Source organism: Struthio camelus, chromosome 6 (assembly GCF_040807025.1).
Source record: "Struthio camelus isolate bStrCam1 chromosome 6, bStrCam1.hap1, whole genome shotgun sequence".
In the NCBI taxonomy this organism is placed as follows: Eukaryota; Metazoa; Chordata; class Aves; order Struthioniformes; family Struthionidae; genus Struthio; species Struthio camelus.
This window is the reverse complement of record NC_090947.1, coordinates 33,504,944-33,522,809: the sequence shown is the minus strand read 5'-3', so window position 1 is coordinate 33,522,809 and position 17,866 is coordinate 33,504,944. Positions and strand designations below refer to the sequence as shown.

General features: G+C 43.1%; 1 protein-coding gene across 8 annotated transcripts in view; it reads left to right on the top strand.

Annotated features, from left to right (window-relative positions):
- SEMA5B (semaphorin 5B) overlaps positions 1-17,866 on the top strand; it is a 279,310-nt gene that overhangs the window by 156,561 nt on the left and 104,883 nt on the right. For all 8 annotated transcript variants that reach the window (XM_068949052.1, XM_068949056.1, XM_068949055.1 and 5 more), the window contains one exon: positions 10,933-10,978. In XM_068949052.1, the coding sequence (XP_068805153.1) occupies positions 10,933-10,978 (46 nt within the window). The remainder of the gene's footprint in view (positions 1-10,932; positions 10,979-17,866) is intronic.

Genomic DNA, 17,866 nt, shown 5'->3' with positions numbered 1-17,866 from the left:
AAGGTTTAAACGAGGACGGTTGAGACACCATGTGACGATCTGGCACGACAGCAAGCTGAAGGGAAACAGCTTGGACAACAGGAGGATGGTGCCCAAACAAATGGCTGTGCAGAGAGTGCCTGGGAAACCCTAAGGGAAACATTTGACTTCTCCCAGAAGGACGCTGCAGGGGTGTCAGCTCGGGGCAGGAGCCTGCTGGGGCTGCGGATGTGAGAGGCCTGGCTAAGAGCATGGGCCATTTGCAGCGAGGGGACGTGTCGCTGTAGAAAAGCAGCCAGAAAGCGTCATGACCAGAAGTATTCATTGTCCTGCCTGCCACGAGGGCTGTCAGCTTCATCAGGAGCTAGGATGGGGTTGTTTCTCATGGCTTGTCAGAAATGGGCTTCACTGAGCAGAGCCTGGAGGCAGAGGGTGGTGGGCAAATGCTGCATTAAGGGACTTGCAATGGGCAAGTAAAGTGCACGTCCTTCTGTGGCTGCCAGCTTCTTCTGCAAACTCCTTTGAATGTAAAACGACAAAGCTGTCGGTGATGCAAGCCTGGATGCTTTGAGAAGGAGTGATTTTCGTCCCTAATTTAGAGCTGAGCTGAATATACCTGTTAATACCAAGCAAACAGGCACTGAAGAGAGGAATTAGGATTAATTTAGGGAGAAGATGCTTTACGAACTTACAATGCTGATTATAGATCAGGCCAAAAGCTTTGCTTCTGACTCTGGGATGGAGGGCTGTGAGTGTGAACCGCAGTATTGGGAGGGTCACTTTTGGGTTTGAACAGGACAACTTGGTGATAAACTGGGAGCACCACAGCCTGGGTACACCCCTTCCTGGCTGGCCTTGTTCCAGAACATATGAGCAATAAAACAACTCTGTATCACATAGGCTTAGGAGCCAAAGACTGAATGGAAGGAGTGATGTCCCAAAAGAGTTGCTTCAAGCTGCAGCTTGCAGAAATAGGGGGGATTGTAAATATAGCCTAGGATCCTCAACCAGCAGGTCTGGCACCCTGAGTTTATTGAAACTCTCTAGTGTATGATAGATTAGTCTGTCAGACCCCAGGTTTCGTGCAGATTTCTGGCTGAACATAGGCTCTTTCCTGCATAGTTGGCAGAAAGCTCCAGAGAAGTGCACTAAAACTCACAAAACCTGTGCTGCTTGGAAAATATCACTCTTACCCTTGGGCACCTTCAATCCTATCCAGATCTGGACTGCCACCTAACCCTGAAGAGAATAAATCTTAGCAGAGTGTGTTGCCTGAGCAAAAAGCACTTTGCAAACCAGGAAGTTGGTTCCGTGGCAGAAGTCTTGGGTCAGAGCTGACTGCAGGTTTGGAGCATCAGCATCAGGTCTAAGCTCAGTGAACAACACTTTCTCTTGCCAAATGTTCAAGGCCCCTGACCAAGATTTATCCTCATAGGACTTCTGTGAGGCAGGAAAGCACTATCATAAATTTCACATTATAGATGAGAATCTAAGGCCCAGAGGGGTTAAGAGCAAGCCTGCCCTGTGAAACAGGCTGTGATGGAGAGACACATGAGCTTGTAGATCTGAACGACAATGCAGTGCTGCACCTGACACAATCAATACTGCAGGAAGACTGCAGCTTTTGGAGGTGCCAGTTGATGTTTGCACAACCCCAGAGATCTCTGCACTGTTTTGCTTGACTAATATGGACATACACAAAGCAATATTTTGTATGGACTCACAGAAAGTCTGTGGCAGAGGTGGGATTTGTACCCTTTACCTTTGGGGTTCTGGCAGTTTATTCACCCACCCTCTACCTGACATGTCCAAAAAAGACATAAGTCTTCAAAATGCTGGTGAGAGTCTGAGAGTCCCACAGACCTGCACTGGGATGGTGGGACTTTGGCATGTCTGAAAAAAAATCACGTCTTGTGCCGTGGAGAGACTGGCATGCAAGCAATTTAACATTGCCCACAGTCACATGGGCCTAACCAAGGGTTAAATAGTGCACAGGCTTATTCTGTTATCAACAGGCAAAGACATGCCATTCTTCACTGACTGCAGAATTTGACTCAATACTTCTCCGAGACAAAGTGACTGAGCTGTGTTACTGCCATGTTCTGGTGGCTCGCCTTGCTGTCGCCCCCTCTTACGTCGGCTTTACCCCCTACAGAGTCACATTTGGCTGGGAAATTACCTTGCCAGTTGAGGTATTAATGAGGACGTGAGCAAGCAAAGAGCATGATAATGTATGTGTTTGATTATATCCAGATCATAGGAAGGTATCTGAGAGCTGTGCTGCAAAGGAACCTAGAAAAACAAGTATCCCCCCTTCTCACTGTGATTTTTCCAATCAGACAAAAAGAAGGCTCTAATTGAAGTTGCATCCTCGTTCCAGGAGGAGGGAAGGTAACACAGTAGTGTGAGAAAAAAAGGGGGATCAGTCCCAGGAATTAACAAAAACTTTAAAAGGACCATTAATGGTTTTTAAAGAAACTGCTTGACCTACATGAAAAAGAGCATGGCGAAGGTGAGAAACTTGTGATTAGACATTACGGCTAGTTAAAGCCATAATCGGGGGTGTGCGGTTTCCTTATCCAGGGAATAAAAATGTGGTCTGAAGTGCAGATTTTATCTCTGTAGTTGAGCCTGGAATAGTTTAGAGAGAGATTCTCCTCTCTGATGCTGTGCCAGATGAGCTCAGCTCAGCCCCTCTTTAAGTGTGGAGGGGTGAAGCCCCATTGGGGTGCCTGGCTCTTACCTGTAGAGTTTGCTCCCTTCAGCTGGGCTGTAGGAGTCTGAATTTGTCCTACCCTGAATCTGTGCTGTCCCAGACCATCCCTTGAGGAGGAAGGGAAGAGGTGTGGACAGGAAGGGGTGGAAGGAGAATTTTTGTAGCTTATGGGATTCTGGGAACTTTGGAGCCTGGCCTAAATTTTGTTCAAAGTATTTATTTTTTTCTTATGTAAAATTTGGCCATTTACCCAGAGCACAGGACGGGAATTTTAGTTTGCACAGAATAAATAAATCCAATAAAATGCAGTGTACTGCAGCACCGGCAGGTTGCTGGGCCTGGCCAATGCACAGAAGTAGCAGCTATAAGAGAGCAAAGAGAAAGAGAAAGCTTTGCCCCAGGTATTGTGCCTGGAGAACAGGCAGTCTCAGGTTTGTCATCCTTGTCAGCAGAGAAAACAGTTAGTCTTCCAAATAACCTGTAAGGCAGTACCATCTACCCCTCTGCTGATGAACCCTAAGGTGGTAGTCAGGGCACTTTTGCCCATTCCCAGAGCAGAGAGAAAGGAAAGTGGCCATCAGCTGCTCCTGGCCGGTGGTCTCACAGCCAGGACGGAGTGAAAGGCGATCTGGGCGCAACGCAGGTTGGTGCGAAGCACCTTTACACAGCAAATGCAGGCCTGGCTGGAAAAGCATCTCATACTCCAGATAAAATGAAAATTGGTAATATGCTGTCACAAAAGCAGCCACTCATGAGAGACTCACTTGCTTTAGTAACACATGGGGAGTAATTCAGTTTAAAGATTGTATTACAGAGAGGGGTATGAGGTCAGGAAACGTTGGCGAATACCTTGGGGGTTTCAGCCTAGCATGTGTTTTACAGCATTGTGGAACGGGGCTGCAGAGCAGTTTCCTTTTGCATTACTGAAAATACTCCTTTGTCCCGGTTAAATTAGTGACATGTCAGTTTTATATGGCAGGGTTCACCAGTGACTTGCGTGTCACTTTATATCCAGATGTTTAGGTGCTAAACCTACTGTTCTGTGCCACAGCTAAGGCATAAAAAACCTGTAGAGGGACGGGTAAAAAGAGAAGGCATTGGTCAGCAATAACGTGAGCTGGCCAGCCAGCTGTATCAGTATTTGCATACAAGTCATGTTGAACTCCTCCAGAGTTTGAGGAAAGCCTAACAGAGCTGAGCATGCTTATCAGCCTAAGCAGGGGGGCTGCCAGGGAATATTTGAATGATATTCGGTGCACTGGAGGAATTTCACAGGTGGGCATATGAGAGCGCAACTAAAACTGATGTGCAAATAGGAGATCAAAGGTCTCCATGTGGCTCAGTGCCACAGCAAGGTGCTGTAAGCGCTCTGTTACTCTGCCAACTGGGATGAGAGAGGGACTGAAGAGTTGTCAGTCACATGTCAGGAGAGTCTTGAGGTGGTATGTGGGATAATATGTGATGGGCTGAGAGGTGGACTCACTCCAGGAAAATGGGAACCGACCCACACAAATGTTTTGTAAATTTGACTCAGTTTCCTTCTACGAGGTTTTAAAGAAACTCTTCTAGTGAAATGGAGGAAAACGTAAGAAAAAATTATGGAAATTTGCCTCCATTTTTTAACATACATTCAAATAATATTAAGAACAAAAATCCCCCTCCTGATCCTCCTGAGTGTGTACATATTGTTACCCTCCAGAAAATGGCTGGCTCAAGGTATCTCAGGAGCATGGGCAAAGCTGCCAGCCCTGCGGAGGTGGGATCAGAGACATGCTGCTCCTGTGAGGTGATGGGAGAGGAGACGAGGCTACTGCTCCGTGGCACGAGCCCCTTCTTCCCACCTTCCCTCCCACAGCAACCAGCACTCCCTAAAACGTGATGTTACTCGGTGACAGTAGCAGCAGTCAGTCTGGATTTCTGAATAGTCATATAAGCCAAACGTGCTGGAGCTATGCTGTGGTCCTGCGTGGGCTGCGTCTGCCTGGTTTGACTTTTCCGAGCGCTGGCCCTGAATATACAGCATCGAGACTGCACAGACCTGAGTCACATACCTGTACTGCTACAGCTGATGGTAGCTCTCCTCTATTGACTGGGATATAGAGGATTTGATTTTCATCCTGGTTTCTACTGGGAAGTACTAAATGGGCCTCATGTGCAACACAGTGACAATCCAGAAATGCTAGCTGGGACCCTCGCTTAACTTGGAAGCTACTTAATCAGAGTGATTCAGAAATGTCTGGAATGCTTGCAGAAGAGCCTCTTTTAAGAGGATGCTGCTCCTGCTCTGGCTAGATTTATCACAGAGAAATGTTGCTTTGGGAAAGGCAATTGCTCATATGGCAACTGCATCATATTGCTGTGTGCCTTTTAGTATGGTTCTCTGTTGAACGTCTATTGATTTTTAAGAAAGAATGATGTACTGGACAAGTTTTTCTTCAATAGAAACAAAATTACTGGTGAATAGGGTTCCAGCTTGTAAGAGAGATGCTGGCTCACCACCTTTCTCCAGCAGTTGTATGCCAGCCCCTTCAAATTAATCACTGACGCAGCATTTGCTAAAGGATCATCACATCAAACTCTGACGCAAGCATGTAATTAACTCCTTCTGAGAGCAAAAGGCAGAATCACCCCTCAGGAGCAGGGTTTCTTGGGACAGTTGGCTTGTTCAGAAAAGTGGATAACCATCTGAAAAGTTCAGCCACAGCTGGACCTCCATAGAGGCACTATGCTTTAGTCTAGCTTGAGATTTGCTAACCAAGAGGCCTGAAGTCTGATCTCAATTCCATCGCTGACCTGCTATGCGCTGGGGAGGTGGTCATTTAACATTTCTCTGGCTCATTTTCCCGTTATTATAATGAGGGAGAACAATACTAACCAGCTCGCCGGGAGTTGTGAAGCATGACTAAGCTGTGTTTGTAATATGCTGTGGAAGTGCAAAGTATACCTAAGGTCTCCAGGAGCAAAGGCAGGAAGAGATGGCAGGAGCTCCTGGCTCCTAGCCCGAGGCTCAGTCCTAGGATGTGGCTTCTAGGAGAGGGCCAGGAGGGAGCATTAGGTTTGTCACAGGTGTAATTCCATGTCTTGTTTCACATCACCCAAAGGACCCTGTTCTATTGATTATTTTTCTTATTATCTACACTGTGACAGTTGTGAGTCCCTGGTGTAGACCTGCACCTGACTGTAGCACAAGCATGGGAAATACCTTCCCAGAGCCCCACTAGTATACTTGAAGTCTCCAGTATCTCAGTTAAGCTGCATTAGACGGCTGTTTCAGTGCGATAGTAGCCCCAAAAGGGGAAACAACTCTTCACTCAATCCTCTCCAGCTCCCTCCAACCATATTTTTTTAGCATGATCAATTGTTACTGTTGGCTTCTGCTGGCTTTGTGTCTACTTCCAGGGTAATTTTCTGTGTACAGAGAGGGGGTTTGAGATAGCCTGCCCTGGAAGGAGGCAGGGGCAGGCTACCTCGCATCTATTATGAGATGCGGGAAGGCAGGAACATGCAAGTAGATGTATATGTCTTACAGTGACACAGAACAACTGGGGCAAGATAAGGTACTGTTCCTTATCTTGAGCAATAATCTGTGTGTGTGTTGAAGTCTGGAGAGGTTCCAGTAATGGCCTGTGTTAGGGATCTTGTGGCTTCCCATCGCTAGTAGGGATCGTGCTGGAGCACAGACAGTTTACCCTACCTCCTCGGTGTGGGGGGATGGAGACAGCGGGGGGGAAACGTGAACAAACCTTGCTCATTAAATAGGAAAAAAGATACTGATGCTAGGTAAGCATTCATATACACCTGTTCAAAACCTGTTCAGGCCAGCAACTGCAAGGAAGTTCCTCCCAATTTACTACAGCAGAACTGAACTGAAAAGCATGCTCCTTTTTAATTAGGAGGAAGTATCTTTTAATCAGCAAGCAGAGTGCTGTCAGATGTAGTGCCTGAAAAGAGGACTTTGCTCAGAGCTGGGAAGGAGCCTGTTTGTAGGCTGTGTCTAAAGCATGTTGCAGGCCTTATAATTTCTAAACTCCTTAGAGGAAGGGTCTCAGTGTTTATTTATTGCAGTGCTCTAGTTAGGCAGCTTCCTATTGGAAAGGTGTAGTTTTTCTTCTAGCTCTGTTGCTCAGTGACATTGTAGATGAAACATTTTGTCTTCCCTGTGAATTGTTGCAAGGCCAGGTCATGTGTGAACAAGTGCATGGACATCATGTTACAAAGTTCATCCAAGGAATGCTTGGCTGTATGAAACGAACTCCTAATAAGCAGCTTTGACTTGGGAATTTCATTGGAAAGCAGATTTAGGTGGATATATTCTTTCGCCCTTTCTTAAAACACATCTCAGCTGCTCTCCTGCTGTCTCGTACGCGTTCGTTGTGGTACCAGGCACAGGAGCGCTTAATCGTTTTACAAGGCAGCCAAATACAAATTACAAAGCCAATTAACAAATACTTTCATCTACAAGATTTGTACTGCAGCTTGGCTCTGTCCATAGGCAGACTAGGACAGAGGGTGCAAAGTACTTGAGCGTATGCCCAATTTCCATGACTGTAAATGACACTTCAGCACAGGCTTAAATGCCGTTCCCCAGCTTGAGGGAAAAGTCTTCCTCCTAACCAGGGCACTGGCTAATGGACTAGGAGATCAGCTCCCGGTTGTGCTGCAGATGTCTTCTGTGACCTTGACCAAGTTTCTTACTCTGTGCTTTAAACTGAAATGAGGATGCTATCTCTTTTTTGCTCTTCTCTACCTGTTTAGATAGCAAATTCTTCAAGATTAGGTTATATAGAGCAAGAGGGTCTTTACAGCAGCAAAATTCATATACTTGCATTAGGGCTAATATCTCCCTGCAATCAGAGAGATAGGGAGAGGATCCACCCTCAAGTTGTTTAAATAGGTTTCTCCTGTGAATCACTCCATAGAGGAACCACCGTCAACCCACTTTGTGTCTAATGTAATAAAGCTGCAGTCCTGACTGAGCTGTCAGGGTATTAATGATTAACATGGGTATTTTCAGAACCGCACTGAGGTTCCTGAATAATGTTGGTAGTAATAATAATTAGCAGTTTGAGGCACCTTACACCGTGTATAATACAATTTATCCCAGAATACTTAAAAGAATATAGTCTCTTGGTCTGCAGATGGCTGAAATGCAGCCAATTCTGGGATGAAACAAAGTTACTGTTTTAGTACCATGCAGCAAAGCTGTGTGACCTTTTAGGACAGAAAGTGAATAAGAAGATTGTTCCATCCCTCCAAGTTTGTGCACCAGCTTTTTATACTGGAGAAGGAAGTTAATAGAATAGCTAGTTGCACCAAGCTATTGCTCTTCTCGCCTATTCCAGGTGGGCCTACTTTAAGAGAGAAAGTAATTAGCCAGCATTTACTGAGACGGCAAAATGGGAGGAAAAAAAAGAAAAGCCCAAGAAGGCACCTCATCCATTCATGCAGAGATCTTAGTGTGCTCATATATTTCTTAATCCTATTCTTCCAGCTGCTTTAAATTATAGTTCAGCAAGGTATTAAACAGACATGACTTCGAACATGAGCAGAAAAAAGGACACAAATGGGGCAATTCTATGCATAATAAACCATGCCTGTCATTCAGAGACCCTGTTCATTCTCAGACTGAAACCACAGTTAAAAAGCAATTCATAAAAACATCACAGTCTTATTCAGCAGATCTCCCCCCGTTGCATTTTACTCCTGGTATGGCCTCACAGAACGAACGAGGTTAAAAGAGCATGTTATTAATTAAGGATTAGTCAGTTCTAGCTGGGCAGGCCAACTGGAGTCCAGAGGGGTCTCTGGTAGCCTAGTCCAGCCGCCAGCGCTCATATTACTGCTGATGAGATGTGAGAAGGATCAAACAAATGGAGAGAAACAGCCAGTGGCTGTGCAGATGCCCGCTGAGGCCAGCTGATGAAAAGTAAAGGGAAAGCCCCCTTTCTGTAAGAAAGCTACAAGGTTGGACTTCAACAGTTGAGTTTAGTATGAAGCCTTTGGAAGATCATTGTGCGACTAGCGTTAGTACTATGTTCCTGCCTGGTTCAGGTCTCAGCCAGCTGAGTGATCTCACTGCTAATGCGTTGTTCAGGTGCTACACAGCAGTCACTGAGAGGATAGAGATTGTCTTTATTTAAATGGACACTGTTGCTGTCTGCATCTGTTTTGGCCGGGTGCAAGGAAAATCATGTCCTTTAGATACGTCTCTTGCATTAAAGATCTTTTGGTTGAATTTGCTCTGCAGTGCTACTAGGGAAAAAAATCTAATATTAAAACTTGTTACTCAGTCAAGCTGTCCAGCTTTTTACACGACTAAAACAAGGAGCTGGAATCTGTGTTATAAGACTTCCAAAATCAATGCATTTAAATAGCATGCTTAACAACAGGATAGCAACTTCAAGTCCCTAGTTACAAGAACTTTCTCCTTAGGGTGTTGCAAGATTAGAGGCCCGTGACACGCTTAACTCCTCCAGGAGAAGGATTATTCCATGATATCTTATATATGGGAAATGCATTAGTATTTTGGTGAGGGTAGCATGTGCTTTTTCTAAGGGAGCTAAGTCAAATCAGTCACTGGATGAGAATTTCCCTCCATTTTGAGATCCTAGTTATATGTAAGCTTAATCCCTCCAGTCTGCTGCACGCAGCAGGACACAATATTTAAGTCTGTAGCTGATGCTAAAGAGTTAATAAATAATTATGTGGGAGGGTAGGCAGCCCTTTGAGAAGGAATATGATTTCAGAATTCAAAAGAACTCCTGGATCTCAGGTGACTGGACTAGGAGAGATGATGGAGATTTTGTGTATGTACTTCTCTGCATACTTGCATTACATATTACTGATATGTTTTGTTCAGGTATTGCTAATGGGTCTCATTCTTCTTTGGGTAAGTGGTCTCAGTACAGAATAGGCTAGAGATGGTGCAAGTTAGAGCTACATCAGCTGAAGATCTGCTCCCAGGAGCTTGACTTCCAGAGTTCCTCATCATCCTTGTTGCTATCTTTCTTTATAGACAGTCTGCCAGTGGTTGAAACCCTTAAATCTATTTTTAGAATTGGGAAAAAATATATAGACAACTCTGTGGTTATGACTTGTGTGATATACAAAAGAGATAAGACAAGAAGGAAAAATTGTTCTTGGCTTGCATTGGTCATTGTGACCCAATATGAAATTGTTGTCCATTGAAGTTAGAAAACTTTCCCAAATAACTTTCTTTGCTTGGGCAGAGTGTGCTGCTGACTACAGACTCTAAACAAAGCTCTTCACCAAAGCTGCACTTCGTACTGTTAAAATAGAACCACCTCCAAACACATAGTTCACCTGGTATACTGCAAATGCATCTTCTCTGGGAGACTGTGGTGACGGGGATGCTGGAAAGGGATCACAGCTCTTCACACCCCCAACTGATGGGATGCAGAAATATGAAGTTAGACATGGCCAAAAGCCTCAAGCACACAGTCAAGTCACTATGGCTTAATATATGTTAGCTGATTCCTGATAGCTGCATTGTCTTAGCAAGCAAGATCCTGTTAACTAAGCCTCTTCCGTAGATATTTATGCAAATGTATGTTCTCTCCTATTTGTGATGGGATAAGAACATGCAGAGGGACAGATACAGGTGTTCAGCTGATGTGTGGAATCTCATGCAACAGCGACTTGTCAGGAATTCCCTTGCTTTGTCTGTGGAGATGTTATGACAGGAGGATTGGGAGTATCGGCAGTCACTGCCTTGATTTCCCTGCTGGTTTTCTGTGCAGAGAAGTGCCTGTCCTCTTCTCCTCCTTTCCCACAAAGTCCTTGAATGGGAGCAGCTAGGAGGGTGGGCTTGCGGGGAGCATAATACAGGAGTCAACCTTGCTCAATTTGCCTTTTGTCCAGCTCCAGGCTTCTCAGTATGAAAAAAGAAAAATAAGAGCACAGCCCCTACAGGGCTTGAATGAAAGCCCACTGAGGGCTTGGAAGCAGTCCCTGTGTTGCTGAGATTTCACTGTGGGTCTCCATTATGACATTTGGAAAATTTTGCTCCAGAGTTCCTCAGAGCTTTGTTATGAGGTTCGCTAAGACACGGATGCACAAGGGGCATCTTAATATCTTTGCATTCTGTGGAGAGGAGTCCAAGGAGAGCTTGCTGCCCATACAAATGAATGACCAAAAACTATGACTTCCTTTTATAACTTTCCCCTCCCTTCTTTGGGTAATCTAACAGTTTGTATTTCTTCTGCTTCCTTATGCAGGAACTACCTCTTCAGACTTAGTCTGCACAACGTTTCTCTTATTCAGGTACGTTCACATTTTACTCTCTTGTTTTATTTGAGTTGCTAATGAATGTTCTGTAATATTTGATGTACTTTTTCAAAAGGCCGTAGAGTGTAAATTTGCCCAGAGTGAGGGAGCAGGGAGAAGAACAAAGTCAAAATCAGATGCTTATTCCCACTCAGAAGATAATGCTGGGGGAATGGTACTTGCCCATTTGGACAACACCCTGCTCTTGATTCTTGAGTGTTTGAGTGGTAAAGGGATGTGCCAAAAATACGGCATCTTAAAGGAACCAAGCAGGTAGTGAGACCAATAGTTGGTACAGGCTTAAACACAGCAGTCAAAAGAAATCCTTGGCTTTCTTTAGAGGAGATGTCGGCAACATGCAGGAAAAGCTTTTACTATTCTTGTCCATCCTCATTTTCAGCCTTTGTTGGCCTTTTTGAACACAGACTGCTGAAGAGCTGTGTTTTACTGCGTGCATTGCTAAAAACAAGATTGGACTTGCAAACGTTCAGGAGGCAAGACTAGTTGCAAAATGTGTGTTACCTATAGCACAATGGAGGCAAAGCAGCTGAAGTTTGAAAGGATTTGCAAATATCCGGCAGAATTAGGACTTTTCTCCTATTGTACTGACTCTGGAATTGAAAGATGCAGCAAAAATTGTTAGTAAAAAACCCAACTTTACATAAATAAATGCGTATACTCTGGGATATTTACTATCTTCTGTGATTGCTAGAGACCCAAAGATGAGTTCAGCAATTTTCAAACAGAAGAGCCTTCCTCCAGAACCTGGCTATGCAACAAGCCGCTAGGCTGGTATTACCAGCCATTCCCATGTACACTGCATGCTGTCAGCAGGAGACACAAGTATAGATGGAGAGAAGAAAAGATGTTTAATGGTTGTAAAATGCATTAAATCTTTCTTTGAAAGGAAAACAAAGTCTGGAGTTACCAATGACAACAACAAAGAGTTAGAGAAGCTGATACTCCCATTTGGCAGGAGTTTCCCTTTGCAGAGCCATACTAGCATGGCTGGAAGGATTCCAGCAAGTGCACAGGAGAGGGAAGTCTCTGTAGTTACGCGAGGTGCCGTACCTTCTACAATGTCTGTTACCACACTGCCTAACACAGCCTCTTGTGCTTGTCGGAGGAGGGATTGCTTTCCTCCGAACCCAACTCTGAATATGCCTTATACAGCTCTGAAGTCAGGCTGAGCTTGGGCCCTTTTCACTGCAGTGAATTTCTTTTCCTACTCCGCAAAAAAATGGGAAGTCTCCTTTTATGGAACTGGAGGATGCTGTGGGATCTCCGGTTAACATAATGAGCTTAGTTTGCTCCTGCTTTCTGGGTGTATCCGGCCACTTTGCCAAGACTTTTTGCATGACAAAGAAAGCATGGAATTATGTTGACACACGTGTTGGGAATGATGGAAGTGATTGTTTCCCGACCTAATGGTTGCCTAAGTAGCTACTTGGCTTGTCTCCATAAAGCACACGATGGTGCTTAGAGAAACCCCCTCCCGCCTTCCCTTCGCTGAGCATCATTTTAAAGATAGATCAGAAAGCTAGACAAGAAATGCAAGGAATTTGCAGTTAGATCTTTGGAAGGCAAACAGACGGTGACAATGCAGTTTAAGAAGTAATCCCAATGCTAATTTGGGATGTTTGCTATCCCCTTGTGTTTATAAGTAAAATATAGCATGGATCTTGTTAGGTTGATGTGGGGTAGGTTTTCCTTCTGAGATTGAGAGTCTGATTTATTTCTGCTCATGGGACTTACTGTTCAGGTTGCCAGTGGTGCTAAATCTGCTCAAAGGTACAGGATTGTGTTGGCAAATATCTGCTCCCTCACATTCGTACTTCCGTGTGGTTTACAAAGACAGCAGGATATGCTGGTTGGGGGACAGAGCTTGGCAATGGGAGGAATACTCCCCTCTACAGCAGTGTTAGCTGAAGCTTGAAGTTCTCCTGTGAAGGAGACAACTCTTCTTTGCCTTTCAGTGAGGGTGGCAACAGCATCTCACTGGGACAGTGTCCCTGTGCTACTGTTTGCTAGCAGAGCAAATTTAGTACTTTAGCCTCTCATTCGGTAATGGGTAGATTTATTCACTTACTCTACATAATGCATGTTTTCCTTGCCAGTTATCTTTATTTTAACCAAAAAATGGATATTTCCTGCTATTGAGCAAGCCATAAAGTTTTTCATCACAGCATTACTTCATTCGTTGCTTTTCAATGAGAATAAATTCTTTTTCTGGATTATAATCCTCTTTATGTCTATCACAAGATCAGTGTTAACCGTGTCATTACTCTCTGATTTTAGAAAGGCTTTGAAATCTCAGACTTTAAAAGACTGTGCTCTTTCCTGCTACCTGTTGAATGATTGTGAATGGCTTTCATTTAGGCACAATATAAAACCCATTGAGATGAGCAGGAATTCTCCATCGCCTTCAAGGATGTATTCGTAAGACTGTCACTCCTGAAAATACATTTTAGGAGTCTCTAGTTCCAGCAACTAAAGTTCTGGTATTATTTCTGGATATATCGTGGACTGCCATTACTATAAATTTTAAGTTTGTAATCTGCACAGAAGATAAGACTCTGTATTAGCAGGTAGCCATTCCATGTAGTTGAAATAGGAAATTACTCCCAGGAATTTGTTACACAGAACTCTGATCTTGGACTTGCAGTAGACTCCAAGATAACAATACCCTATAGAGAGGTTAAGGTTTCAGGGGAGGGGAGGAAGAGAGGGAGATTCACGGAGTGTTTTCTTAGGATGTGTCGGTTTTTGGAATATCTTATACTTCAGTAAAGGGGTCTTTTCTTTTCTTTTCATGGCTTCCAGCTCCTTGTCTTGAATTCCTTCTCCAGCACTTTTGTCTCTGCTGTTCTACCATGTGGCAAAGTTTGCTCCTGACTTCGAATTTTCTGTTGGTTCTGCTGAGGTTGTTTCTTCATGACCTGTAACACTGAGCTTTTATGTGGGAACCAGGGGGTGGCGCAGAGCAGGAACTGAAGCAGAACAAGCTCATTTCTTACTCCAATCAGAGAAGTGGAGAATGAGAACGTCTAAAACTTTCTCTGTTGTATTTTTTTCCTTTTCTGAAATTTGTTTCAGAAATACCATTCTGGATCTGAGAAACCTTTCTCCAAATGAGTTTTAGTTGCATGAAAATCTTCGGTGGCGATTGATTTTTCTGTGAGAATTGTGGGGGATTTAAATTGCAATGTCCCAAAGGAAATTAGGGCCAAAGTATTTTGGGGGTCACTTATGTTTTTGTTACCTCAGTCGTTCTTGCCAAAATTAAGGCACCTTGTTAGAAAATTTCTGAAAATTAGTCTCTTTGAGATGCCCCAGGTGAGGTATCCAAAAGCACCTGATAATTTTTAAAACCTTAGCTTGTAGCATTAAAATTCTTGCAGCAGTCAGGAAATAATAGTTTTAAAATAGATAGTGATCTTAACCTTTTGAACAGAATCCATGCAATGTTTTATCTCCATCTTTAAAATGACCTCTTGTATGCGTTATGAGCTCTAAATTTTAGACATTTTATAGAACACATTTTTGAAATGATGTGCACTTGGAGCACATGCTGTTTAATTTATGCATGAGCCTGAAACAAAGTTAGCTCCTAATCTCCAGATTTCACACTGAGGCCATAGAAAAGTCTGGTTTATACTGGACTTTGCAATTAATAGACTAGGTGGAAGGGTCATTTTAAAAACATAAGCCTTTGAGCAAATTTTAAAAAATGCAGTATGCTAATTAGGACTTCTTACCAAGGAATGCTACTCTCTGGTGTGCATCAAAAGCAGGCTACTTGGCAGGCATTTCATAAATCCCAGTGTAGTGCCTACCTCCTGTTCACCCTGATTTTACCTGGAATTTAGAGATCTCACTAGAAGTGTGTGGGAAGTGATTTTTTTTCATCTCAAAAACCTTTTATAGCTATCGAGATATTTTGCACTGAGATGAAAATAAGACTTTTTGACATATTTGTGAAATCTGAAAGAGATAAATACATGGTTATTTGGGATGCAAGTATTCTAGGTCAAGTCGTTATCTGAACTGAGCAGAGAGAGGACTTGAATGTACATTTTCCCATCTCAAGAGACTGACCTGGTTTGTTTGAAGTATATTTTTTCCTTTCCTTTATGTTTGTGACCAAAAATTCCCCTCTGGACCCAAGGGTCCCTTCTGGGCTCTCTTCTGATAAGTTTAAGCTGTTGGGGCTTCATGAAATGTTTTGATTTCAGTTATTTGCTTTAATGGAATATCTTTTCTGTAAAAGTTCCTAACCAGCCCTGTGAGGTTTTTATGCTGACTAATTATGTTATATTAGGCTAATAATATTTAAAATTACATACTTTGGGAATATATATTCCCTTTGTTAAAGGTACACTATATCTTAACAAAATATGACAGAATAAATGCATGTGCCTATTGCAAAATATTTGGAAGAGGTAAGCTGTCTCATCTTTTAAGAAAGACATAAAAAATAAAATATGCTTTAATTAACAATTCTGAAACAAATTATTTGTCCTCTTGAGTTAGGACAAGTTTAGCGACAGAGCATATTGCTTCCCAGACCGTCATAACATGGAGAGTGGTAGGGCTGCCTGTGGAGTTTGGCTCTGCCCTGGGCCCCCAAGGCTGCCAGCATCTGGCTTGCTGGATACCCCACGGCAAAACATTAACATGCTGCAAAACACAACTTTATTTGCTTTCGAGTTTTTGCCCCCAAGCTGTGAATCGATAGGATGTACATTCATGTGGGTGCTTCTGAAAATGTTACCCATTCACTAGGGTATAATTTTATGAACTTTTCAGTCCCACTGAAAGCATAAGACTAAAACACTGGCTTAAAGTTAGCAATGTGCTTAAGCAGAGGCAGCTCTGAAGGCTTGATGTGAAGCTTATGAAATCAGTTTCTTTCTGTTAATATCACTGGGTTTTGGAATGGGTGTTTTTTCAAACCTAAAGTTGGGAGAAAATGATGAACTGCAGCTGTGTACCTAGTGCATTTCCAGTAAAGACAGTTTCACCCCACTTAACTTTTTCCTCTCTTCATCTAAGAAGCAGAAACATCCTTGTTGAAAAGATCACGCTCATAAACTGAAGAGCTTCTCCTGAAGTCACACCTCCCTCCCTGCTTATCCCTGAAGGGATCTTTAACTCCTATAGCACCTATCAACAAAGTGTAGTTAATAATAATAGAACTCGCCTATTGGTCCTAAATATGTCATAAAGCAACAAAAGGAACATGTTTTGTATTTTGCAATTTGAATCAAACTGAGCACTAAATGCATTATTTTCTATTTATTTAGGGCTCAGTAGTACCACATTTATATGGGCTGATGAGAAACATGCTCTGCAAGTACATGAAAGTGTGAGGAGTGGTGGCAGAGTTTGACTCCTGGTGTTCCTCTGTATAGTTAAATAAAATATGATGAACAAAATTAACAGAGAGCAGTGAATAATATAGTGTACAGTATAAATTGTCACTCTATTAATCTTTCATGGGGAGAATAGTTCACCGGGAAATTTTAAGGATTCAGAATATGTTCACAAAGCTCTGGCACTCATTAGAAAGCTTATAAACAAGAGAGAAATTTTACGTCCACCCAAGACAGGAGGAGACAGTGTGTCCTAAAGGACAGACACCAGACTGGGGCTTGGGAGGCACGAAATCTCCTTGCTGGCTCTGCCTGCCCGTGGCTGAAGGAAAGTTAATCTGTCTGGTTGATCTACTTTGTGTTTCCTCGCATGTGAGCTAGGGACGTGGCATGCCTTTATAAAGTTCTGTGTGTTTTGTTAACAAAAAGAGGTAAACACATTGTATTTCAGACTTTTTTGCAAAAACAGGCTTGAGTCAGAGCTGTTCTTAAACTCTCTGAAATTAGGAGGACCCCGCACATTGATGCGACAGGACAAACCCAAGGATTTTCGAAAGCAGGCCCAAGTTTGCTGAAGATACCTGTTTTGGGAATCTAGCTGGAGTGTCAAGATTATCATGCTATTTAAAATCCAGTTTGGGGAGTAATTTTGGGGAGGCTTGAGAATGCTTTACCTAGCTTTATCTGCCACTGGGCCACAAGACAGCAACTCCATTTTGAAATGTTCAGGAATAAGCTTCACTTCCCAGAAGCCGTTTTCTTAAAAGCAGTTGATTATTTGTTTAATGCAGATTCCCAGATACTTCTGTGAATTATATGGTACATATTTCTAGATACAACATGTATTTCTTTATTTTTAGGCCAGTGCAGTTCCCTCATCTAAAAACATAATCAAAACCTCTACTAGAGCAGATGCAGTCTTTAATATGTGGCTCATAGCTCAGTTATGATTGTCAATATGCTACATTTTTTTATTAACAGGTTAACATATACTTCTATTCATAAATCACCTTCCAAAGCTGTACCTAAAACCCCTTACTCTCAGCCTAGAGGTTTAAAGCTATTCCATAATAAAGCTTATATTGGCTGAACAAACTTTCTGGCAAATTCAGCTGTTTATTCTTATGGTTTCAGGCTCACAGATCAAGTCTACTCCCTGAATATACCCTTCCTTAAAAAGATAGACCAGGAGCTGGATTGCAACATTCAGGTGCTGGTCTCCCTTCCCAGGATTTATCTAAGAGCCTGGTAGAAATCCTGGGTTTTCAAAATCTTGATGTGCAGAGGGAGATTAGTGGAGAAAACAGTCATGTCCAGCTGGAGATGACCATGTCTGAAGGTCACACTTAGTCCTCTAAGGACATGCTTCTCTGCCTACTTGCTGCAGGAAATTGTACTCTGTTAAGGGCCCTGGCCTGAGCCGTTTTGGGAGCAACCCTTGTGCTGAGATATTGGTTACAGGTTACTCATCAGCTGATATTCAGAGAGCACAGGAAGCAAATCTCTTGTC